Here is a 26883-nt window from a genome sequence, read left to right on the forward strand (position 1 = left end):
TTTCAGAATAAGAAATATTTATTTGCACAGAGTAAAGAAAAAACATACAGAAATAGCCTTTATGAAATGGACAACGCGATAAACAGCAGTGCAGCCCCTTTGTATGGAGATTATAAGGAGGTTCATGTCGGTGAAGCGCATGATATTGAAGGGTGCGATATGGGCTCTTGACCCACCCCTCCCCTACTGTTGTCCGAGGCTCCTACAGTCTCATCCGAAAATGCTATTTTAAGGTTTAAAACTCTCTGGATCCCAAAAAGAATTCTCCAACCTATCCCAAACCAACCGCCTCCGTGTGTTCTCTACCCCTACGCTGATTACTTTCCAAAGGCGTGAGAATGATGTTTACAGAATTCCCTTAACTCCCCTGCTCTTAATCTCTTCTCCTAGTCATTCCGGTTCATAAGGTTAGTTAGGACTGTTACCTCCAGTGACTACTACAACTACTGGTGGCTTTCTGCGGACCAGCCCCCTGCCATTCGTGCTCTACATGTATACTGTTGAAATGGGTGTTACTGCTGTCACTGCATCACACATTACCTAAGAAGCATTTGCTTCTATCAAGGAAGTTGCCCACAAACTAAAGCCAATTAGAGAAACTTCGAAAGCAGGGATTGGGCACACTGATGTGAAGACACTCGATATCTGCCTTCCTAACAAAACAAAAGACTGATCTACAAAGGCCATGGTAAACGGGAAGGGGGGAGCCTCTTGTATGGAATATTTTAGCACCTACATTTAACTTACGGAGAAGGTGGTTTGATCTGGGTCAGTCATTTGCTGCAGGGACTAAATCATAGGCTCTGCCGAGGATTCACTGCTGCCTTACTGAATTCTAGCATGTTTGGAAACTACTGCACAGTGACCAAAATGAGTGAATATCTTTAACTGGACAGGACAGTGGTTGTAGGCTGGACCACTGGTCTTGTCGGCTTACTTTAAATGTTGGTCAAACCCAGGACAGAGTAAAGAGTCAACCAATGAACGCCCGGGGAGGGGTGGAAGAGGACATGAGCATATCCGAGGCTGCAGCTTTAGCAACAAGACAGACTCTTGCTGGCAGACAGAACAATACGAAAGCTTGGACCCTAGATGGCGATGTGAATAAAACCCTGCGACATCATAAGAGGGGAAACGCAACAAGCAGTGTAGGCTGGTGCCAGGTTGCTACTGGCGTGGATGCGGGGGCGGCTGCTTCCGAGAATACTGGATGGCATCCAATGCAGACCCAATATCACACTGCTTGGCTTCCAAGAGGCGTGTGAGCCACCCACCCTCATCCGAGAACCCCATGGACAGCATTTGGGAGAGGGACTCGATCAGGCGAGGTTCGGCCTCTGCAAAATAAAGAAAAAGACTAATTAAAATGCTGACACACTCTGTTAAATCATTCCGCTACACCTAGGTTAGGTACAAGTTACGTAAATGCATACAATAAAATAAGTATACCACTGGTTTGGTTAAAGGCAGTAGACTTGTTATTTGTACCAAAAGCAGAAACCAAAGGACAGTGGAGTGCAGGGCAGGGGAGTGTAAACCCCACCACCCCCAGAATAAACTAAAGCTTACTCATTCCCTACCAAACGTGTTGGGAGTGTGGTGTTTACCACCCAGACATACCTGGTGGTAAATGTGGGTAGATGGCAGCCTCTCGCAGACCAGTGGGTGCATCCTTGGGAGGGCTGCAGGTCTGTGTGGGGTCAAGTGAGCATGCCTCCTCGGACTCTGCCTGGCGTAGGGACTGCAGCTCTCCCGTAGAGGGGTCAACCTCCTTAGATGACAGATGAGTCCAGTCGTCGTCAACACTGGCGTTTGGGCTGCTACTTTCGCCTAATTCCTGATGGCAAGAATGAAATTAAGTTAAATTACAGAACCTAGAATAACTAACACCTCTTTAAATTCAAGCTACGCAACATCTTGAGCATTAAAACTTTAATGTCACTATTTATGTGCCACCTGTGGTTGTTCGCCGATTTAAGGAGAATCAGAGCAGCTGTATGTGAAATTGCATTTTATTCTGCCAAATTGAGTGAAAAATAGGCTGGTATCTTAGGTGACCTTATTTAACGCGGGACATGCATCTCATCTAAAACATCTTGCAATATACCCGCAGAAGACAGTTACGAGCAGACATTCTATTCTGTGCGAACCAGTCACCTGCAGGCAAAAATATTGTGAAATGGAGTCATTTGTGATTGTGAGAAAACTGCTGATGTGATTAAAATTAAGCTTGATTCTATATTTAGTGTCCCTGCTTTTAGACAGGATGCAGGCCTGAGGCTTTATATTCCAGTGGCAGAAGGGCCTCTGGGGAAACCCTTAGATGGCACGATTTACAGGGGTTTCTGGCAACAGGCAAAGCCGGCTATATGTCGGCAGAACCACTGATGCGATTAAACACAGATCACAAGGCATGTATCTTTTATACAACATATCACGGTGGGCTCTTAAAACTCCCTCTCCACCCCGGGCTTTCTCTATACCCGACATTTCAGGTGGGTTAGTAATAACTGTGCAAGTGTTTGGCACCGACCAAACAGTAATAGAAGAGATTTTCAAACAATATTAAGGGTGAGCACATCTGATAAATTATGTAATTTAGACTAGGGAGCACCAAAGAACTAATAGGGGCAAAGTGCATGACAAATTCTGAAACGGGAGTGCTTTAAAAAACACTTCAGCAATCCTTCAAGTTTCCAGGAGGTCTCTCCATTAAGAACAAATTGCTAAGGACACCACCAACCAATTACCACTGATTTGTGGAAAAGAGTGAAAAAGTAATCTTTAAATGAAGTCTAGAAAAGAATACCCGTTTCCAGAACGAAATTCAAGAGAGGCTGGAGGATTGCTGAGAAAAGTTTAAAACCAAATTAACTGGGATTTCAAATATGCAGCAGGAGACACAGAAATGCAAACTGCGGGCACTAAGAGTCCAGACTGAAGAACCTCTATCTCGCCACCAGCAACTAGCAGTCAAACAGCAGCCATCAACGCAATTTCCCATCTTTAGGGAGATAAGCAACATGTATAGATTTTAAAAGGCCTGCATTTAGGGCGAGTGTGCAAACGGTCAGAACCGTACCGGCTCAAGTGGTTTCGGAGAGTGCAGTGCGATGTGTTGAATCCTTTCTGTAATTGAGTCCTCCGTGTCCAGAGTGGTTTCCTGATTCAAACCCCCATGCTCCCCAACTGAGTTGTTGGGTTGAGAATCCTTGTCCTGAGATTCATGTTGGCTGCCTGCATTCTGAAAGCCAGACTGGGCACTGGTGCCTTCCCAACTGGGCTCCGTGTTCATGCTTTGTGAGGAGTCCTCTGCTTCGGGCTGCTGCGAAAGGGTAACCTTGCTCCTCTTTCCTCCATGTTCCACATCAATGTCCACTTCGATACCTGTTTGAAGAGTCAAAGTAGCACAGAGACGTTTAATTGCAAGGCTGTAGAAGCATAAGATACATGCGAACCCCCAAAACAGTTCTAGATTTCACCTAAAGCATGATTAAATTGGATGGGGGGGGGGGGGGTTAGGGGTTCAGGGTGGGATTTGGGAGGTGTGCATGGGGAAACCTCCAGGCTAGGTGAGAAGCAACCAGTTTACTACTCTCTACCACAAAGCAGTAAATAATCCTTTCCTAAAGGAAAAGAGCAGGGTTTATTTAAAGTACCTACCCAGGGGACTCAGCATGGCAGCCACACTCTCACCGACGTTCTTCAAAAAGTCAAAATTGGCATCCTGAGCTTGTTCACCAGTTGAAGTCGCTGAAAGGAAATGTGGGATGATGTTATGGACAACAAATACTTTGGAAATGTAGTAGTACCATGCTCTACTTTATGTCTTGGATGTAATAGGATTAGATCGCTACTGCAGTTGAAAGGTTAGTTTTGTAATTCAGTTGAAAAGTGAGTTTTATCCGTGAGTTATCAGTTACATTTTCTCTCCATATCACCTCGGCTACCTATCTACTGCGTACATCGCTACCATCCCAAAGACAGCTCCCATTAACAGTAACTGCTGCCACCAAACAGGTATTCTGGTTGTCCAGTCAGTTTATAAACAGTTGTTAGTTTTTGATTTGGTGCAGTCAAATACCAGGCTGCCCTCCTAGTCGCATTTGCAACAGTCAAACTACAGGCAGATCCCTAATATACGTGAAAGTAGTCACGTAAGACAGTGCTTGCATGGAATTTAATAGTCATATGTTTTTCTTGGAGGTAAAACTGGATGCATGTACCACAAGCTGTTCCAGTGGGTTTTATGGCATTCACATCACAGGTACTCTTAATGATCAAGTGTGCAGGCAGCACTCTGCTAGTATAATCACTGCACCTCTTAGTGGCTATGGATTAATTACAACCAGACTACAGGCAACCGTCAGTGGGAGGCTGCTATAGTAAGTCAACAATTATATACTTCATTTCATGTGCCACAAAAGGCTTCTTTCAACAGCAGCTGTGCCAAAGGGCATAGCTTAGTCAGTGAGATTCGGGAAGTGGGAATCTCAAACATCCCAACACAAAGACAGCGGACTGCAGAGGGGATGGGTGACATGACCAAGGTGGGGGATGGACTGTTTTCACGAGGAGCAGGGTCAGTACTGATGTTCATTAGGAGGGCCTCTGTCTAGAGCTGCACAATGGGCGAAGAACAATGGGTTGTAATGCTATCTGAGAAACTGCCACTGGTTAGACTTCTTGCAAACATACCTCCAATCACATTTTGGGTGTTTGATTGGCAGTAGTATGCCTGGAAACCTGAAAATCGGTGCAGATTTCCAATCCTTTCACTACCAATGTTTTTGAGATCCAAAAAGTAGCAAATTTGCCCCAATTCAAGGAGTACTTCTGTGAATGTGGATTTAGTACTTTTTTTATCTAACCGGTCACTAACTATATATATCTATATATATATCTATATATATATCTTACAAAGTGACCCTCTGCTCCAGGGGTGCTCTGCAGCCGGTGCTCTGCATAGAGACCGGATACAGGTCCAATTCATTAATTTTGAACAAAGGATGCGGCACTCCAAAGTGTTTTTTTAGCTTATTTTATTGTTAAGCTCACTCCCACCAACGCGTTTCAGCCACTCCGTGAAAAAAAGCCTAGAGTGGACAGGAACCCAGCGGACAGAAGCAAGCAGGTCACGCTGCTGGGCTCCAGTCTTGTCCTCAGAGACATTTCCAATTCACTTTACCCCCTCATGGGTCCTCCCCGTCCCAGTCCTAACAACGTGAGGCAGTCCTGCCTCCACCCAGCCAATCACAACGCCAGTATTCAAAAGTTACATAAGCCCCTCCCACCTACCGCCATGCCTGTTTTTTTTCTGCTCCGACGGCTGTCGGAACGCTGGTGCTCCCGGTTCCTGTTTCTGTTTCTGGCTTTCTTCAGGACGGTGCCATGAGTGTTTCGTTTGCAGTTTTATGCTTTTGCGTTATTTACTGTGTGTATTTCACAGGAGTATTTCATTTGCAGTTTTTTACTTCTGCATTGTTTCCTGTGGGTTTTTCTCTCTGCGCGGCTGCTCCGGTCCCCCGGTCAGCTGTGCTCCTGTTCTGGGGTCAGGGACTCTCCCCGTTCATGTGCTGGGCTGGGGCGGGGAGTTTTCGTGGTGTCCTGGCCCCGGGTCGTTCCGGCGCTGTGGTTCTAGTGCAGCGTCTGGCCCCCACGGTCGTGGTCTTTTGACCTGGGGCTGTGGGTGGAGACTACAGGGCTGCCCATTGTAATTTTCACCGGTCTCACGTTGTGTGATTTGGTGATTGGGGGCAGTGTTGCTTGGAGGTTGCTGGGCACTTCCTTTGTTGTGTGGTGAGTTCCTGTTTGGTTCGATTGCTCGGGTTCACTCACCATGTGCGAAGGGTCGTCTTCACCTGTGCCTGCCTGGGCTGTTTCCATGCGGCATAGTTTCCAGGTTCTGCAGGTGGATGACATTTTTGCAGATTCTGGGGCTGCGCTGAATACTGTGAAGGGCTACTGGTGTTCACGAGATCTTCCTGCCTATGCTGTCCAATTACCTGGGTTGATATAGTTTCAATCTGTGATTTTCCACAGTTGTTGGTATTGGCTGCCCAGTATGTGCTGCCAGAGCCTACTTTGCGTTGTCCTGAGGATAGGTCTTTATTAGGGTGATGCTGGGTTGTGGCCCTAGATCCTTGGATGCTGTGGGGTTTTCCGCACAGTTTGTTTACTCTGTGGTGGTTGACCTTTTCCTTCCATGTTGTCCTGTTGGATATCCTGTCTGATGCATGGCTTGCGGCAGATACGCAGGGTTTTCCTCGTTTTCTGGGATGGTGGTTTCGCCTGGCGGACTTTATTTCTCACTTTCCTGCATTTCCATGTGTTGCTTCTTCTTTTGGGGTGCGTGCTGGCTCTTGTTCGGCCTGTGCTTCACTGTTCCTTCTCATGGGTTGTGTGGAGTTTGGCTGTTTGCGGGCCTTCCTTCCTGTCTTGGCTTGATGGGTTGAGTCTTCTCCTCGGCTGACGTGGTGCTGGCGTCTTGGTCCACTGTCTGTTTTTCTGTGGCTTTTTGGCTCCCTCTACTGACAGTCTGTGTGGTGGTGCTCTGTCTTCCTTTCGGCCCTTTCGTGGTCGGGGGTGGGGGAGGCTGTGTTCCGTTTGGTTCCTGGCCTCTGTTGCGCCTACGGCTGCCCCTGGGTGTTGGTCATCCAGGGTTTTGGGTATTGTTGTGCCCTGGGAGGGGGGTCTCTGTGACCTGGTGGTTGCGGTTGCGTCTCTTTTTCTTTGGGTCTGTGTCCCACTCCTGGTGTTCATCTGGCAGTGGGTTCCCTGTCTCCGTTGCTGTTTTTGTTACGGTTTTGGGGGCTCGGATCCGTTGTTCCTGGCTTGTTGGTCCGGTCTGCTTTCCGACTGGTGGGTCCTGTCGGTCTTCGCTCTTGGTTTCCGGATTCCATTCCGGGCTGTCCCCCTTTTTGGGCTGTTTTTACGGTTGCTCCGTTGTCCTTTGGCCCGTGTTGCATTTACCTTCTTCTTTGGGCGTCGGTCTCTTTTTGTCTCTGGGCGCTGTTGTGCTGGTTCCGGTGGCGGAGCGGGCCAAGGTTCCTCTTCCTCTTTGTTCTTGGTCCTGGCGCCCGTTGGTTCCTTTTTGCACGGCTCTGTGTCCCGGGGCTTTATACCATTTGGTGCCGCTGGTCGGTTGTTCCCCTTGCGGTCTGTCATTCCCCTCTTCCTGGTGGGTGTTTTTTATTTTTTATTTTTTTGGGTCTTCCCTGGATTTGGGTGTTGTCTGTTTTTCACGTTCCATCCGTCTGGCTGGTCCGCGGTTCCTGCGGTTTGCTGTGGATGGGCTCCTTTCTCTGTTTCGGGTGTTGCCTTTCGGCCTCTCTCCTGTTCCCCAGGTTTTTTCCGCGGTGCTGGCTCCTGCTGTGCAGGTTTTTTGCTGGTTGGCGGTTCCGCTCTGCTTGCACCTGTTGTTCTTTGTACTGCAGGGTTAGGCCTGGTCCATACCTGGGTGGGTGACCGCCTGGGGGGTGCTGTTGGCTTTTCCCTATGTGGCTTTTGTCCGGTTTCTGCTTCCACCCTCCTTGTGACTGTTCTGGCGATGGTGGCGTTGTGGCCTTGCTCCGGTTACTGGGGTTCGTTGTGGTTCTGGCCATTTTTCTTCTGGTTCCTGTTCGGGGCCTTCGGTTTCTCGGGGCCTGTTCATCACTTTGCAGGGGGTTGTTTTCACCCTCCGGCTCGGTTCTCTTCCCTGTTGGCTCTTTTGTGGGTCCTGCTGGGTCGCCCTTCTGCCCTTTGGGGTTGGTTGCGGTTCCAGGAGGTGGTGGCTGCCTCCACGGCTGTGGTTCCTTGGGTTTGCCTGTTCCTCCTGTCCTTGGTGTTTCTTCTGATTGGCTCTTTGTATCCTTTTCAGTGCAGGTTACATGGCTCTGGTTCCTCTCTCCCCTGTTCTGGTTCCTACTTTGGCCTGGTGGCTTTGCTCTCCCGACCTGGTGTTTGGGGTGCGTTTTCAGCTCCCTTCTCTCCTCTTGTTGTCCTTGGACGCCTGTCCTTGGGGTTGGGCGCCACGTTGGGGTCCTTGGTGGCGGCCGAGTTTTTTGATTCGTGCTGGCCTTCCCGTGGCTATTTGCTGCTTGGGCCTTCTTGAGGGGACCAGTTGCATGTCTCTGTTCCTGCTGGCTTCCATGTGTTGTTCCCACAACTCTATGGCTCATTGGTGTGTCTTGTGCCTCTGGTGGTTCGGGCTCCCGCAGCTCTCTCTGGGCCATGTCTCCTCTGTGGGCTTTGAGTTTGTGTTCAGGACTGACTGCGTTTTCGTTTGTAGACGCTGCTTGGGCCGTTTCCTCCTGTCCTCTGTTTTGTGCCCTCTGTGCTCGCTTCAGCGGCGCATTTTCTTTGTTTGGTTCAATTTGGTGTGGATTTGCATGGCCCCTGCACATTTCCTTGGCCTTCGGGCTTTCTGTGTGCCTTCCCTCCTTTTTCTCCTCCTGCATAGTCTGGGGATGTAAGGGGGTGTGTGTAGGTGTCTGTATCGTTAACCTCTCTGTTTTTGATTTCTGCTCCTGCTGCTGCTGGCGGGGGTCGGGTTTGGCCGGACTTCATTGACTCCGGCTCCGCTTTTTGGTCCACAGCTGGTTTTTGCCCTGATGTCACTTGCTTCTGACGGCCTGGCTCTTGTGCGGCTGTGGTTGGCGTCTTTGGGCTGTTCCTCTGTGGTGGCTCGTGGCATCCCGTTGTCTCGTCGGCCTTCGGCCCTTGGGTGCTGTGGTCGTCTTTGGGGTTCTTTTCTCTTTGTGTTCTTCCCATTGGGCCGTTCCTGTGCTGGGGGATCCTACCTCTGTGTTGGATTTTCTCAGGACTGTTTTTTTTTTACAGGGCCTTGCCCCTTCCGGTTTGTCTTCTCAGTGGGCGGCAGTTCGTGCTTGTCGGGGTCCTGGAGCCTCCTCGGTGGTTTTTGCCCCTTTGAAGAGTCGGTTTCTTCTAGGCTTTCGGCTTCGTCGGCCGGTCTCTCCTGTACTCGTGCCTTCTTGGGTTTTTGCCTGCTGTTTGGGGGGGTCTGCTGTTGCCCCCTTTTGAGCTCTTGCTGGTGGCTGTCTTGTTCTGGTTGTCAGCTACTGTGGCTTTTTTGCTGGCCATCACCTCTGCTCGTCGGTTGGGTGCTTTGGGTGCTCTGCTCGTTTCTTTTCCCTGTTGGGAGTTCCTGCCGGATTGGGTTGGTTTGTGGCTTGTTCCGGTCTTTCTGCCTGGGGGTTCTTCCCGTTTCCTTTGGCAGCTGGAGGTGTTTTTCCTGTTTTACCTGCTGGGGGGGGGGTCCCTTGTTCCCCCTTACTTGGTGGTTCGCTGGACTCTCCGGTTTTTCCCACCTTTGTTCCCTGGTGTTTTTCCATTTTCTCCTGCCCTGTTTGTCTCCTGTGGAGGTGTGACTTGGGGGATATGGTTTTCCGGTTCTGGGGTTGGTCAGTGGGTGCGTTTGGCGGTCTGCCTGCCTTTGCGGTCCTTTGGGTCTGCCTCCTCCGTCTCTGGTGCTGGGTCGTTAGACACGTTCTGTGCCTGCTTCCTGGGCTGGGGCGGCAGGAGTTTTCTATCCGGGAATTTGTTGGGTGGCCACCCGCTGTCCCGTCTCGTATTTGTGCTACCTTCTTGGCTTGTTGTTTTACATGCCTCTGCTGGCTGTTTTTCTGTTGGCGTCTTGGACGTTGCTGTTCGTTGATCTTTACTGATTTGTACTCTGCATGGATCCCTGGTGTCCTGCGTTTTTTGTTGGTTCTCTGCTTGTGAGTTCCTCATGTTGTTAGGACTGGGACGGGGAGGACCCATGAGGGGGTAATGTCTTATTACTTACCGGTAATCTTCATTACCCCGATTAGGGTCCTCCCCGTCCCAGTCCTGTAGCCTCCCGCCCTCCCGCTGTGTTTGTGTCGGAGTCTTGTTGATAACAGGCATGGCGGTAGGTGGGAGGGGCTTATGTAACTTTTGAATACTGGCGTTGTGATTGGCTGGGTGGAGGCAGGACTGCCTCACGTTGTTAGGACTGGGACGGGGAGGACCCTAATCGGGGTAATGAAGATTACCGGTAAGTAATAAGACATTTCCAATTCACTTGGTTTCTCCCATGTCACAGAGAGGGCTCCTGCACCTTGCGACAAGGAGAATCTGCATTGAGCTGTTATGTTTGTTCTATTATGTCTGTTCTAGTCGATTCAATGCCCATTAGATTCCCAATGTAAGACTAATGTTCTGATTTGTTACCTTTGCCTCAAATTGTAAAGCGCTCCGATATCCTTCGGGATCAAGTTCGCGCTATATAAAACTTTATAAATAAATAAAATAAAAATAAATAAGGTGTCCCCCAGGCAAGAACGCACTTGACAAGCAGGTGAATCCTGTAGTTTAAACAGCATCCTTTATTTCTTTATAACCGGACATTCTCATGCTTGTTGAAGTAATCAGCCCTACCCGTTTCAGCGCTCCTGCGCCTTGGTCATAGGCTCTTTGCAGTGTCAGTAGGCTGAGAGAAAGCAGGAAATGAGTCACTTCATTTAAGGAATCTCAGGTAAGATTACGCCCTCTGATGGGACTATTCATTTTACCGCATTCTGGGACTCGTAGTTTGCCTGCTTTACTGAGAGTAAATGCAATGACTCGTTTTCCAACTGTTTCCAGCCTGCTGTCAACGCTATGCCCGTGAGCAAGGAGCGAGAGCTGCGAAACGCGTAGGGCTGATTTATTTCACAAGCGCTGTGATGTCCGGTTTCAATAAATAAGAAACGCTGCTTCAAGGTGCAGAGTTCGCCTCTTATTTCAAGTGCGTCCTCGCAGGGGGATGCCTTTTTGTGAGATTTAATTCGGCCAGTCCCGGCCGAGAGGATTGCACTCCCAGCCCAGTCTCCCACTCAAAGAATGTGGGCTGCGGCGCACAGACTGTCTGATTTAGCGCATTGTAGGTCATAAGAGGAACAAAAGCAACCCGGAATCATGTTTATTACATTGGAAAAACTACGAGTTCCAGAATGCTAATTCCACTAATTAGCCCACCAGAGGGCGTGTTCCACTGGAGGACATTTAAAACTGAGAGTAAATGCAATGACTCGTTTTCCAACTGTTTCCAGCCTGCTTTCATCGCTATGCCCGTGAGCAAGGAGCAGGAGCTCCAAAACGCGTAGGGCGGATTGATTTTACAAGCGCTGTGATGTCCGATTTCAATAAATAAGAAACGCTGCTTCAAGGTGCAGAATTCGCCTCTTATTTCAAGTGCGTCCTCGCAGGGGGATGCCTTTTTGTGATATATATATATAATCATTTTTTCAAGACTCTGGTCCAAAAATATTACTACTGGAAAAACAGCATCAACACAAACATCGCAGACCCGTCTCAGGGCCCCCAGGTCATCTAACAAACCAAAAAGGCATTTGGGAGGGGTTACACCCCAAATATCCCTAATGAAGCTACGCCCCATCCCACTTGTGCCTGGTAGTTCTCCATGGCAACTCAGGACTATGGTCACTTATAACTCAAGAGCCAGGTGTCCCTGCCCTGGCATCACTTTTTTTTAAATGTCGTTTTGCTGCACACACTATTTTTTATCCCGCTACAAGAAACCATGATGGTGGAGATGTCAAAATGGTTCATGTGGCCAGGTGTTCCACGTTTCTAGTCCTCTCCTTTTAGAAATCCTTTTATCAAGTGACTGACAGCCCCATGAACAAAACTTGAGTCTCAAATTGGGAATGACGTGCAGGGAAAGGGTAGGGCAAGCTGAGCCAGGCGCGCAACACCCATTGGATTCACCGGGCTTCAGCCGCCCCCGCCCCCCCCGTAGTGTGTGGCAGCTCCGGGCACACACACAGCCACACCCGAACGTTTCACAGGTCTTTAAAAGACCATTTGAATGTTAATTAGGTCTTGCTGTTGTTTCACACCTTGTTGGAGGCCCTGCAGCTCCACTCTGCCTACTGATCAAAGGTTCAGCCCCCCCCCCGAAATTTTTTCTTAGACCGCCCCCCCCCCCCGAAATTTGGCTCTAGTTGCGCCTCTGAGCCGAGCCATGGGTAAGAGTTGGCTCCAAGATTCTGTGCACGAGCCAATGCTTGAAAATATTTGGCATGTATATTGTGCAAAAACATAATGTATTAATATGAAACACTCTTCAAAATAGTGTATTTCTTTAATGTACAGAACAGTTTCACCTTAAAAAAATCACTGCATGGTCGGACATTAAATATGATCGTTTTTAGGAACAGTCATGCTCACCCCTAAACTCCAGGGCCATTGGTAAACTAAGAAGCAAGTAAGTAGTCATGTAAACCCTAAACGTGGCCTAGAATCTTATTACAGATAGAGCAATATTATAGTTTATTAAATCAAACATTCTGAACGTACTTATTTAAAAGTGCCCTCGTGATTAGAAAAAAGGAAACTGAAATAAAATGTTAGGGTAAGATCACACAATATAGATAAAAGGGGAAGATGGCATTGATTCCATTTTGTTCACAATGTGTTCACATTTTGAAATTCAGCCACCATAAGAATATCACTGTCTATCTCTCTCTCATTTACATCAAAGATCACTGTTTGGTCTTTCATTCCTGGCTCAGAACGAGAAAAACCTACAAATTAAGTAGACCCGACTCAGGGCCCCGCCCCACACCCAACTACCAAGCCAAGAATGCATATATTTGGGGGGAGGGTGGGTGTCACACCCCAGAATGCCCTTGTTATGTTGTGTAATTATGTCATGTTGCTTTAACTATCTTCATTCTACAATCTGCTCAGAGCGTTCCTATGTACTGTATTCTAAGGTAGTCAGTTACTCCTGACTGCTAACCTGTCTGGCTGTGTACCTGCTCTGCTGTATACATTAAATCCACTTTCCACCTATTTGATGTGTGGTTCATCAATCTAACAATTGGCGACGATCGGGATGATTTTCTTAGCCTGGGAACCGCTTTCAAAGTAATTCCGACCTCCCTTATGGTCGAGACGACAAGTGGAGCAGACAAGACAAAGTTTGCTTGGTCAGTTGAATGTGAACAAGATTTTGATGACATCAAAAGCTGCATTGCCAATATTGCTTCCTTAAAGAGTTTTAATCCTGATGCTCATTCTATTATCACCACCGATGCCAGCATTAAAGGTTTGGGTTCCGTTTTGTCCCAAGTTGGTGTGAGTGGTAAGGAACAAATTGTTGCTTATGCTTCCAGGTCACTTTCGCCCACAGAAGAAAAATACTCAACCATTGAAAAAGAAACTTTGGCATGTGTATGGGCTGTTAATCACTTTAGAGCTTTTGTATGGGGTACTAAGTTTACTTTGCGCTGTGATCACAAGCCACTACTCAGAGTCCTGACCACTGAAGGTACTGTTAACACTTCAGCGAGAGTTGCCAGACTTGCTATTAAACTGCAAGATTTTTGTTACAATGTGGAATTCGTACCTGGTAAAGAGAATTGTATAGCCGATTTTCTTTCCAGAATGCCTAAGCAACTAGATGAATGTGAGGATGAATTGTGGAACTCCTTTCAGGTAGCCTATGTACAAGACATGGATGGTGCAGGCATTTCGAAGCATAGGTGGGTTGATGAATATGCGAAAGATGAAGAACTATCTTTAGTAAAATCCCATCTAGCTGGGTCCTGGCCTAGGAAAGTTGACTGTAAGCATCCTTTGAAGTCTTTTTGGGATGTTAGATTAGATTTAAGTGTTCAAGATGGCAACATCTGGTTTGGAGAAAGAGTCATACCTCCCAAGACTTTGCGGCCCTCCATCATGGCTTTATGCCATGAGGGGCATTTTGGCATAGTCCGTTCTAAACGTACAGTTAAAGCCTCTTTTTGGTGGCCAGGCATGGATGCTGAAATCGATCAATTTGTAAGGAACTGTAAGTTATGTCAAACTGCTGACAAATCTCTAGTTGTCTGTAAGCCTCCTATGGGCAACATGACTGCTCCTAGTTCTCCTTGGGAACATTTAGCCATTGATATCATGGGTCCTGTTGGCAGTGAGCAAAAATACATTTTGGTCTTGATGGACTTATTTTCCAGGTGGCCTTGTGTAAAGGTTGTGAGCAAAGCTGATACTACTTCTGTCTTAAAGTTTTTGGATACTTCTTTCACGTTGGAGGGTATCCCTTCAGTTTTACTCAGTGATAATGGTGTCCAATTTACCTCTAATAAAGCTAAAGAGTACTTTGATACACTAGGTATCAAGCACAAGACCACTGCTCTCTATAATCCAAACAGTAATGGCATGGTTGAGCGGTTTAACCGCGTCATCAAAAGTACAATTCAAATGTCTGGTAGGAGTAAGGACTGGGAAACTCAAGTTTTAAAAATGGTTTGGTCCTACAGAACCTCTATTTGCGAGGCTACTGGTTTTCCTCCTTTTGTACTTATGCGTGGCAGGAATCCGCGTACTAAGTTTACTCCTGGATGGTTGTTTAAGTCCAGTGTGGTCAATTGGTCTGAAGATGTCGTTAAGGAAAGAAGCCAAGCTTCACATCTTAAAAGCAAGATGTTGTATGACTCAAAGCACAAGGTGAAAGATGTTAGCTTGGTTGTTGGTCAATGGGTAAGGGTCAAGAAACCTGGTAAGCCTTCCAAGGAGGAAAGTAGTTTTTATGAACCTTTGCAAATTGTTGAAGTCTTAAACAATGCTGTTCGCCTTTCTGATGGACGTGTTTGGAACCTCAAAAGGATTGCTAAATGTCCTCCTCCTCAGGTGGTCCCTCCTTGTCTAGCTTCCTCTCAAGAGTCTTCTGATTTGTTTGACCTAGAGGACTTGTTTTGTCCTAAAGCTTCCAATGCATTCCAGACGTCCAACACTTCCAGCTGTCCTGTCTCAGACATTTCTGGCCAGGTTTCACCTGATTTGGGTGCTTCTACTTCTTCAAGTTCTGCATGTGAGGTTGAGGTTCATGCTTTCAGAAACCCCAGGCGTGAGAAAAAGCCTCCCGTGTGGTTAGCTGATTACATTTCTGAGAATTTTCCCTTGTAATGTTTTTTTTTTTCGTTCTGTTTTCATGGGGGGTGGTGTTGGGCACAAGTTATACTTTATTTTCTTTATTGTTCAAAGGGGGATGTGTTATGTTGTGTAATTATGTCATGTTGCTTTAACTATCTTCATTCTACATTCTGCTCAGAGCGTTCCTATGTACTGTATTCTAAGGTAGTCAGTTACTCCTGACTGCTAACCTGTCTGGCTGTGTACCTGCTCTGCTGTATACATTAAATCCACTTTCCACCTATTTGATGTGTGGTTCATCAATCTAACAGCCCTCCACCCAGGGTCGGATTGGGACTGAAAATCGGCCCGGGCACACAAAAAAAATCGGCCCCCATTTGCATAATGCCTTTCCTCAAATCACCGCTTCAGCGTAATTGAATAAAAACAAGGGGGGGGCTTAAAAAATGCACACATTATTTTACACTAGTGAAACACACCTGAAAACAAGCGAGGCCACTTCTACTGAGGCCCCCTGCCCCGCTCAGTATGTGCACACATTAATGGGCCGGCCAGCGAGACAAAGGGAGTGATACCTCTCCTCTGCCTGTTGCTAAACCGGGGGTGGGGGATCGGCTGTGTTGGTGGCGTGGGAGGGTGGTAATGAGCGCCCATCTGCCTGCAGAAAGGCCACTCAGCCACCCACTGGGCCGCTGGCTGTATTGCGAAATAGAGATACCGCCCAAATCGGCCCCAGACTGCTCAAAAAAGCAGCCCACAGCAGGAACTCACACACCGGCCCCTCGGGCATTGCCCGAATGCCCGCGTAACCAATCCGAGGCTGCCTCCACCCCCTCCTGTCTATCTCCCAATCCCTCCCGAAGGTACGTGCCACGAAACGCTTGTAGGTTACAGCTTGAATAGTTTCTTACCTGACTCGGTGGGTGTATTCCGTGGGCCGGATTCTGGCTGTGCCTGACCGGGGCATGCAGAGGCTCCTGCTGGTGCTTGCCCAGGGCACTGAGCAGGGTTGAAAGGGCCATTGAACATCCAGGGCATATGCGGGAACCTGTGGAATCCCATTGGTGAAAAGCCACCCCTCATCCTTCGCATGAAGCCATTACCAAAACAGGGTGGAAACCCCTAAAAAGGAAGACAGAGGTCAAAGTTTAACAAAAGATCATAAACATTCTGACAGGCAGAAGTTGAAACACTCACAGATAAACCTAGCGACCCAAGCCAGGAGTCCGTTGTGATAATCACTATTGCTCATGAGAGCCTGTGGGTGCCATTTGGAGCTAGTGTGGTCTTTGTGAGAAGCTGTAACAGTGAGGAGACTACACTGGTGCCCCTCTGTACGATTATCTTTCTTATAAACAATATTTATGTAGATCTTTTTATTTTCCTGCTTTCAGTAAAGCTGGCAATGCCTGTGTGTGGCTCTCCGCAGGTCCGTCTTCACTCTCTACTTCATGTTCTCTCTCTGTAACACTGTACTCAATAGCTTAGCATACTGGAGATACGAAACCTGGTGCAAAAAATAATTACAGTTCTCAGGGTTGCTTTAAGAATCTTAATCCACTGGAGAAAACAGCTCTTACTGGATTCTCTTCAAAGTAGTGTTTGGGGGAAGGAGAAACCTGAACGAAAGTGACCTCCCAGAGACCCAGGATGATGAATTACGTGAGCAGCGGGTGGCAATTAATGTATCTGCAGACATAGTGAATACTCAAAGGAGAAAAGACCCATTTTGACTTGGTGCAAGACCCATTTTGACTTGGTGCAGTGTTTACTCCAATGGTTTATGCACACTCACCAAAAAGCAATGTTTTAATACACATCCTATGCACTACAAGCATAACCAAGCCAAGAAAGAAAACAACTAGAATCATTTTACTTGTGAGGTGCCAGACAGATGTCTGACCACTTTAAGAAAGTGGAGCATCAATGATACTGCACAGCACCAGCTAAAACTAGAAGCTGAGCGTCGATCATTTCTGAGCAACAACCAGTGTTCCAAAATAAAGCGCCTGCAGATGTATAACAATTGAATCTCCGTTTCATTTACATTCGAGTTTTGGGATACAGGTTGCCTTTGGCTCAGTTCTGTGCAAGCATTCTCAAGAGGATTGGGCGATCATGCTCTTCCTAATCTGCCTTGTGTAGAATAGATGTACACGTTCCCCAGAAAGAATGTAAAAGTGTGGAGTGGTGTGGCTCACTGGTTAGAGGCGGCAGACCTGGAAGCAGAGGTCGGCCCGGGACCAGGGTTCGATTCCTGACACGGCAGGGTCTTGAGCCATGGTCAGCAGACTCGATAATTCTCGCCTCGGTGCCTACTCCAACCATGGATCCCACTCAGCAACTCTGGGCAATAGCTTGCTTAATCTCTACTAACGGCCCATCAGCGCCGGGAATGCTTGTCTTCACCTTGGAGATGCCCAGGAGGGACCATCTCACGGGGAAAGCCAGGATGGGTTCCCCAGCGGTATACAGCGCCAGGACGCCCCTTTGCTGGGGCAGCTGTGCGCTTTACAAGTATACAACATTTAACTTATAATAAATGTAAGAATATTGGAATAACTGGGCTGATTATATATTTAATTTCCCACACGGTGCTGGCTGGCACGAGCCACTTGTTTCCCCTCCCAAATATTTTATTATATTTGGGGGAAATAAAACAGTGAAAGTATGAACACAATCCACCCATCTACGGCCCAATACGTTACAATCGTGACAGGGACAATGATTGATATCAATAGCAGACATTCAAACATATAACGGGGGAGACTGGTCAAAAGCCGTCAAGAAGCACATATCGAGAAACATATTGTAGAAATGTCAACTCCTGATAATATGCTAGGTACCTACAATAACATTGTGCGCAATAATGGGCAATTGTACATAAATCTAGTCGTTAAAATTAGTAAAACATACTATGGAATGGAAACAGGAGGGAAAGACCTGTCGAATGAAGTCAACAAGGGGAATCCATAGAGCCAACTATGTGAAACCAGCGAAGCAATAGGAAAGAGGAAAGAAGATGGGGAAGAGTGAAGCGAGAAGGGGTGTAATGGACGGGGATGTACACCATGAGGAATTTTGTGCTATGCTGAGAAGGAGTAAGACGGCTTACATGTAGTCAATAGTGTTGATAAAGTGTTGAACGAGAGGCTGTTAGGTGGAGGACACAAATCTATTGAGAGTGCGCCAAATCCATCGATTGGGAAAGTGCAGCTGTCTTGGAATGGAGAATAACATTTTTATGTGTGCTTCTGAGGTAAATGACCACGTGTGAAAAGAAATGCTTCGGACTCAATGTAATAGGAAGGCAAGCTTTGAGTTAAGGGCACACCGGAATTGGGGGTTATCATCATTAGGGGCGTCAACATTATTACCATAAAGTTCACAATCATTTTGCAACAGACTGACAATGGGCCATCTGCTATCATTCTCCTCCTGCATCTCAATCAAAACTAGACAGAGCATTTTGAAAAAAGTGTGTTATCACAGCATTCTTTTTCGAGATCGGGGGGAAGCAGGCCAGATCAGAGATTGAACCAGTAAGTAGGGGTTGAGGCATGTTCGTGGCCAACCTTAGTTTCTTGAAAGACTATATCTCCTTTAAAAAAACTGCAGTAATCCAAGTTTGTACTATGCTTCACTGCCACTGGGTGGCCCTTAACATTGAGAGAGATAACTTTTAAGCCAGGCATTTTAGAGAGGAATGATGGTGTTTTGTGCAAGCTGGAGAGCGGATGCCTAAACGAATGGGACATCATGAACTAGTATCTGGTTTAGTGGCATATGTCACATGGCGAGAGGCGTACTAAAAGTAGAAGGAAACGTGGGGGGGAGGGAGAAAGCTAAAACAAAAGACCATTTTATTAAAAGAGAGGGAAAGTCCTAAGGGGCAAGGTATGGACCTAAGTGGCGGTGGGGGCGGGAGGTGGGTTCAGGAAGAACTCACTGCATCAGCAGGATAGCGACCTATAAACATATGGAGGGCTGCCAAACAAACAGGAGGGAGAGGCGGTCTTATTGATACATAAGATCAGATGATGGACTTACAAGCCATGGGGGGTATTATAAACCTACAAGAAAACACATTCCATATCCACAGAACTTCACTGAAAGCAGATGAGCAAAAGGCAATACAAAACACAGGAGATAACATGAGTACCAGGAATCTGGGCAATTGTCCTACAAAAGTTGAGTCACTCATTTAATGTACATATAGGAGGTTGCATCCTATGAAAAGCTAGTTATATAAAAAATATTGCAACATTGCTAGGGCAGCAAATACGGAGATGGCCGGGCAGCCCCATACCAAAATCTATAGTCGAAAACGAGTAAGCAAAAATATGCGTCTTAAAGCAGTAATAGACCAATCCAAAAATACAAAAAAGATTATCTACAGTTGTAAGACCTTCTAAGTTACGATATAAAGAGTGTGCAAACTGTAAATTGAATAAAGAAAACTACCAGCACAACAATGTAAAGGATACACAGTAGAATTTGTGAAGATAGGTAAGCCATAACCTGCACCCCAGGCAGTGGGAAGGACTCGGTCATGTCAATTGAGAAAGAATGTAGCTCTTAGTGCCCAAATATATACTGGCGGTATGTATACTCTGTGGCAACGGAGAATACAAACCGCTAATATGAAGGTCCGCCTGCCCTATTTAAATTTTTGCAGACTTTCAGTTTTCCCACGGCAGAGACTACTGTGGCTATGCAGAGGCCAAACTTCCAGTAAGTCTCTGGCAGTAAGGATCAGTAAAATCGTTATAATGCTCCCCCGCCATGGGAGAATACTACCATGGCAAGGAAGTATTATATATTTTTTTTCCCAAAAAGAATTCCCCTCTTCTGCATTCTGCTGCCTCAGCCCCATAGCACAGATTAATTTGCATTGCCAGGAACCACTATCATGCGGTTCCTGCAGATGCTTTTATAAATGACCGGCTGCTTGGCAGTCATTTATAAGTTAGGTGGGCGACCTCTCCACCATGGAGATTAAGTAATTTACTCCGTCCCTGTGACGGATCTACGGGGAATCTGCCTTGAATTAAAACTGCCTCTTAATCAAGTTTGAGGTAACTAGCTAATTTTAATATTACGAGCTGAGGAGCAATATGGGTGTGAAACCACCATGTAATCTCTGGGGAAACGGCAAATTGCGAGTCACTGCTCAGGTTTGTACAGGCTATTTATCCCCTTGAAAAGCCCAAGAGTACTTCCTAGCAAGAAACCAGCCAAACCGAGTCCTCAGCAGGAAACAACCTGCATGGGAAGTACCAAGGACCTGCTTCCATGGCTGAGAACAGGTGCACAGCACGTCCACTGTATGCTCAAATCTCAATGGCTGGGAACTGAAGCATCTCCCAACCATATATTTTTACTAAAGGGACCTGAATACAATTCTTCTGCAACACTTTCAGAATAGAGTCAGTGAATCGCAAGGTACTGGCGTGTAAAAAGTGACAATTATATATTATATATATTGTAGTTATGTCCCATAGATCTACCTCTGCTTGTAGTTCAGAGCATATTCAAGTCAGTGCTGGTATTAGCATATTAGTCATGCCATCCCTTGCTACCAGCAATTTCAGAGACTCCTATTCACAGACCCTATTTGCCCTTTCCATCTTTCATGCTATTACTTAGTACTGGAGTTTTCGCAAACCCTCGAACACCCCACAGCACATCCTGCAACAAGCTTACCTTCCAACTTCCCCGTGGTGGTCCGCAGTTTCATCATTTTGAGAGATACTGGATTCCCAATAGCTCCTCAAGCCTTTTCTGTAAGCGGGCAGTGACCCAGTTTTCCCGGACCCCCCACATTCACCTGTTACGGCTGAGTGGCATAATTTTAACAATCTCATTTTATAGCCCTTAGCCCTACAGCCCTTTCGTTGCATGAGCTGTCAATGCTACCATTTTCCAAACTATTTTCAGCATCTGTCTACTCACCGGCATTGAAGGAAACATGACCATGTGGTGCTCCTTGTGCAGGCCCTTGGCTTGGCAGGTGCTGCACAAGTCATAGTCTGGGCATATTGTGCACTTAAAGCGGTTGCCCACCACAGGACCATCGCAGCCATCGCAGATCACATTAGGGTGCACCATGTTTGGTGTTCGTTCCTGGTTACATTGCCCATGGAATTCACGCTTGCGCCCTTCCTTCCTCTCTGCAGCAACAAAGAAGAAAAAAACAGGGTTAGTTGATTAAAGACCCGGTAGTCGTAGACACACCCACCTTTCACATGTAGATTCCATCCATGACTCACCTTTGATATACACACAGAAAACATCCTTTGTGTAGTACTCTGCCATCTGGAGCTCCTCATCGCTCGAGAAAGCAATCAGGTCACCATCTCCATCTGCAGAAGTAGGGGAAGAGTACAATAAATCAATGGGAGGACCTTGAAGATTTACAGTACCACATACAAATTATCAAAACTTAATGATACAGACAGCGCCTCACCTCCCCGCATATCCATACTTTGTGCCAATCCACACACCACATAGCCAGCCAAGGAAAAATCCACCCCACCTAGGGCCCACTTAGGGACTCAAGCATATTTTATCCTAAGGATCCGACCCTTGTCTGCAGTCTTTCCTGACTACCATTTCTTAATAAATAGCCTTTCGATCCCCCACACTCCTGCTTCTAGTCCATGTTTAATTATACACTAACTGATACTCCATGATCTAGCAAATTCCTAATGGACTTAGTCATTGTAACAAAGACTGCCTAATGAAGAGACACCATGTCTTGAGTATTTTATCTCATGTACTTCTTCCTCTTGCAACTAAGAGTCCTCCTTTTTAACCACCAATTATATTTATGCCACTTCTGTCCTTGTACCAGTCATGTCTCGCTCTATAGCCCATCTCCATGCATTTCGTTCCTAGCAACAATTACGTTTTTAGTGTGCACATTATAAGCAAAATAAACGTTTGGCTCCCCTAAATGATTAAACAATTAATGCATTATTGCCATGCTCCAGACTGATTATGTTCTTCCTTAAAATCGTTCACTGAAGTGCCCTTCATGACCTGACCTGACCTACTTATCTCAGTGTTTGAAAACTGAACAGAACTGGTTCAAGGAGGCTTTTTATGGTTAAATAACAAACATAACTAACATTGGACACCCCTTTCAAGAACAAACGTTGGTACAACGGGTGATCCCTTTGGAGTAGGAGGTGGATTTGTAGACGATGAGGGATGACCGATATTTTATTCTGCGGTTGGGTGTGGAACAATTTTATTACCACAAAACCTGGCCAACATTTGTAAAACAATCAGCTTGTGTACTGAGCAGGAACACAATGTTCGTGAGCTCTGTACTTCTGCCAGCAGAAACGATGGCTTGGATGTTAGGACAAAGACCAGCTGAGGCATCATGGGAAGCAAACCGCTCAATAGGTCAAAACATGTGCGTACAATATGTACACAACAGATATCGATCGGCACAGGTAGTCCTTCAGTTTGACCGAAAGGATGATTTAGGGAACAAGTTAATGCGGTACAACTCAAGACTGAAAGGCACTTAACGAAAGTAAGGAGGGTGAAACCTTGGTCTTTGGAGGCAGCAGCTATACTGGGGTTTCAAACATTGGACTCGTTCGCCAGTCTCCACTGTAATGTGAAATGTACTTTCACCCACATACTAAGGCTTACCATTTCTTCTCGGGGCAAAAGCACATCACAAGTTCCCTGCTAAGAACGCCTGTCAAAATGCCACCCTCTGCCTCCACATACATAAAACGCCCAAAAGCAAACAGCAATTTTATCATCCTTCCAGAATTCCATCTCACACACCCACCCCCTTGCCTAGAGCTTGTAGTGCTCCCTTATGGTGCGGACACCCTGGGGAACGGGTGTATGGCACGGAATATGAAGGATTTTTGTTTTTATTTAATCACATGTTAGTGACTAATGGTTACTGATGTAGCTGGGTTGTTTCTAATACCTTTTTGCTTGAAGAACAGGGTGCACAGGATGACTTCGCAGTCACATGTCTGCCAAGGGAGCAGCTGTCAAGCTTATCTATATGAAATCACACCTGCTGGTCGCCAGCTCCTGCCTCAGCCCACCATTCCCCTCACATTATCAGTGCCTAGGGGATTCTACGCTTACAGGTGGAGTTATTTAAGAACCTTTTTTTACTTATTGGATGTGTGGACCATGCAGTTTTCAACATCAGACAGAGCACTTTCCACGAGAGTAGACATAATAAAAGTGTGCACTTTACAAACTACACTTTGTACCAGATCGCTAACAAGTCTGACGTATCAGGGTTCTTCGTGTAATGTATCGTTGGTACCTACGAAATTAACATAGGAAAGGGTTTTTCAACTCATGTTTTACTGGCGTTCTGGCAGAAAACGAGCCGGGGTAGATGTGTGATGTTCAGTTTAATTAGCACTGACACCCTTACCTCCTTTTAACATTTTAGTCGCGAAGCAGACCGTTGCCCTGGGTGAAGTGCAGCCACCAGACAGTAATGGCTGTTTAGGCAACTGTGCCTACAAACCAGCAACTATAAAGAAGAACCTACACGTAACGTCACAATGGTGCTGTTCGCCACAAGGACTAGATGCAAATGTTACATGACACGAAGCCTCTGGAGAGCTAAGCCCTTTTAACATTACATGGTCCCAAAATCGCTATGAGTGAATCATCAAAATCGAGAATTCCTTAGTGGCACTAGTGCAGACCCCAGCCAAAACAAAGCACACGGCAGAACGGCTAAAGAGCCCACCCAGTGTACCATGTGGTATGTATATAATAACTGAAAGTGAGACCCCTTACCTTTGTAATACATCTGGAAGGTGGTCCCCCGCAGGCCTTGGAAGACCTCCGCCACCTTCTTGTGCAGGTCCTGGTAGCTGATGGCAATGCCCTCCGGATCCTGGAGCTGGAAGCGGCGCGTCTCCCTGTGCACCTCTTCCTTGCCCAGGAGATAGGCCTTCACCGTCACCCTCAGCGCCATGGCGGGGCAGCGGACGCTCGGACTGTGCGGAATCTTCGGGGCTGGAGGAGTGTAGCGTTTAGAAGAAGACAGGACGCTGAACTCTCAGAACTTTCGAATCCAAACACCCGGGTTTGTGACGCAGCAGACAGATGAAGTCCCAGTACACAACCTCAGCGTCAGGCGGTGAGCGAGCTCTGCCTGCCCCCGGTCCCGGACACTTCTTATAAGCCGAGGTCTGGAGGTGGGTCCCGGGAAAGTCCCGCTCGGCCTGGACAGCCCTTCTAGATCCTTCTCTGCGTCCAGCGAGCCTGAAGGCAGTCTGTCTGCACCCGGCCTCGCCCAGAATCAGGAGTGTTGTGCTGACGTCACGGTGACACCGCAAGGGGGATCGAAACACACGACCGGCTAGGGTTTGTGCCCAGTCACCATGACGAAGATGGTTTGTTTACATGTCTGGCCTGGCCAATTAATATGAAATATTTCTGTTTTGGCACAAACTGCTGCGTCTATAGGTGCCCGAATAACAACGCTTTTGTGTTTCTATTTTTTTGAAATGTTATACAAAACTCATTTTTTGCAGTTTTATTTATTTATGCGTTTTTATATAGCGCGGTCTTTACCCGAAGGCGTCAGAACGCTTCACAATATGACAAGTAATGATACACGAGGAGAAAATTACAAGTGAGCAAATTACAAAAGCAAACGTTAAGTTACATAGGCAAAAGTGACAATTGTGAGCTAACAAAATACATGAGGTAGCAAACGTGCAATACAGGAGGAAAAGGTTACATGTGCGCAGGTTACAAGAGAAAACAAAGTACAATTAGAGGTATAATACTGAAATAAAGGGCAGACACTCAAGTACAAGAACAAACGTTACGAAGGCAATGGTGGCACTTGTGCGAGTACCTAAAGCAAACAAAATGTGAGAGGTAGCAAACAGTGTTACAAGAGAAAAGTGGTGTGTGCATGTTACAAAAGAGTACCAAACACAGGTACAAGGATAATACTGCAATAAATGGCAAACACTCCAACCACAAGAACACACTGGGAAGGCACTTCCCTAGGGGGAACATCACTTACAACGCATTTTTTACAACGCACTACCATTACATCGCAACCATTACAACGCATACCATTACAACGCATTGCGCTTGGGGGCGCTCTAGGATAGGGAATATATTTAATTTACTATCCAACACCTTCCCTGCTATCCACGGGGATTGGAGTTGGAATAGTAAATTAAATAATTCACTATCCAGCGCCTAAAAGCATTATGCGTTGTAATGGACTGCGTGGTAAAAACCGCGTTGTAAAGGCATGCGATGTAAAAGCATGCGTTGTAGTGACACCAATCCCTTCCATAGTCATGGAGAATAGAATTTTCAATAATGGGAGGTCTTCCTTCAGATAATAGAGAGGGCGTGAATAAAATTTGGAGGTGTCTTTGGAGGAGGAGAACTTTGAGGTCCGTTTTGAAGGCCTGGGAGGAGGTGGTGGTACGGAGCTGAGGCGGAAGTGAGTTCCAGATTCTCACTGCATTGCCTGAAAAGGATTGGGCCATCGATCTTTCCTTCTTGAAAGTGGGAACTTGACTCAAAGGCGGTATTGGGGCGCTTTACATAAACACCAATTACTTTACACACGGACATATTATCAACCACTAGAAGTGCGAAGACAAATCGGCCATGTTATAGGAGCGAAGCAGCGCCCCCAACTCTTTATTTATTTATAACGTTTTATATGTGGAGCCCTCAGAGCTTAAGGGGGTTCTTAGTCAGCCTAAGTAAAGCCAATGAATATCTGTGAGATGTGGGAGATTCATGGTGAGGCATTATTTTGCGATTCGTCACTGAGCGGTTAGTATTTGGCATTAAGACGGAGGTCCTCTCGGTGAATCTGTTCAGAAGCTGGCCAACCCCATCAAGCTGTCGGGAAAGCACTTTGCCAACTTTAGCCTGTCCCAGGGTCGGATTGGTAAGGCCGGCAATCGGGCAATGGCAGAGGGGCCGGTATCCGAGTTCCTGCTGTGGGCTGCTTTTTTGGGCAGCCTGGGGGTCTCGATTTGGGCAGTGTCTGTGTTGTTCGGATGCCGCCAGTGCCCCAGTGGGTGCCTGCGTGGCCTTTCTGGAGGCAGATGGGCATCCATTACCGCCCTATTACCAACGGGGCAGAGGTGTCACTCCCTTTCTCTCGCTGGGCTGGCCAATTAATGTATGCATATTGAGCGGTGTCAGGAGTCCTGAGCAAAAGTGGCCTCACTTGCTTTCAGGTGGGTTTAACCAGTGTGACCGAATCTGTGCATTTTTTTGTTTTATCAAATGTGGTAAGTGACAAGATACCACAACAAAGCCAAACTTCTTAGATTAAGAGTATTTATTCATTAAAGACTTCAACCACGACATGGAGCGTCTTGCAGGCCAGAAGGTCGATCTGCAACTGTCATTGCAGATCAAACCCACCGACAGCGTACATCCACGACAAGGAGCGTCTCGCAGGCCAGAAGGTCGATCCGCAACAGTCAATGCAGATCGAACCCACCGACTGCATACACTCCAATCATGGAACAACATAGAAGAACAATAGCATTCTATACAACACAGAAGAACGATAGCATTCCAATATTACATTACAATACAAACCCACTACATCTAAGTACAATTACGAAAACATGCCTCTGACAGAGACTGCCCCTCCCTTCTTTTTATAAAACTTCGCCAAAGCAGTGTTTTGCGGAAATGCAATATGCCCATGTGGGCCACTTTTTTTTAGCGTGCCCGGGCAGATTTTGAACCCTAATCCAATCCTGGCCTGTCCCTCTCTTGTTTGTACATAATTTCCACTGATTAATTTTGGGATCAGACATGGAGGTGGTTAACACCTTTGAACACTGAAGTAGATTCCGCCGGTATAAATTACTTGGCACATAAATCTGTAATGCAATCCCAGTTCAAAACAATGTAAACCCAGTTTAGCTCTGTCATGCCAGTCGGGCATGAAGCCAAACC

General features: G+C 46.7%; 1 protein-coding gene across 1 annotated transcript; it reads right to left on the minus strand.

The window, feature by feature from the left end:
* SQSTM1 (sequestosome 1) lies at positions 1-24242 on the minus strand. Its single transcript, XM_086931339.1, has 8 exons — positions 23713-24242; positions 21180-21272; positions 20863-21080; positions 15819-16029; positions 3664-3753; positions 3083-3387; positions 1621-1837; positions 1-1337 (listed from the first exon to the last, which is right to left on the minus strand). The coding sequence occupies exons 1-8, from the start codon at positions 23891-23893 to the stop codon at positions 1168-1170; spliced, it is 1485 nt and encodes a 494-aa protein (XP_086787465.1). The 5' UTR covers positions 23894-24242; the 3' UTR covers positions 1-1167.
* Between the last annotated feature and the right edge of the window lie 2641 nt (positions 24243-26883).

Source organism: Lissotriton vulgaris, chromosome 7 (genome assembly GCF_964263255.1).
Source record: "Lissotriton vulgaris chromosome 7, aLisVul1.2, whole genome shotgun sequence".
NCBI classification, from domain to species: Eukaryota; Metazoa; Chordata; class Amphibia; order Caudata; family Salamandridae; genus Lissotriton; species Lissotriton vulgaris.

Bases quoted from the DNA above. Each gene is read 5' to 3' on its own strand.
- SQSTM1 (XM_086931339.1), bottom strand. From the start codon at position 23,893: ATGGCGCTGAGGGTGACGGTGAAGGCCTATCTCCTGGGCAAGGAAGAG. The intron at 3,754-15,818 runs GTAAGAAACTAT...ATTTCCTTTCAG, and splicing joins GAATACACCCACCGAGTCAG to CGACTTCAACTGGTGAACAA. The intron at 3,388-3,663 runs GTAGGTACTTTA...CTCTTCAAACAG, and splicing joins TGCCATGCTGAGTCCCCTGG to GTATCGAAGTGGACATTGAT.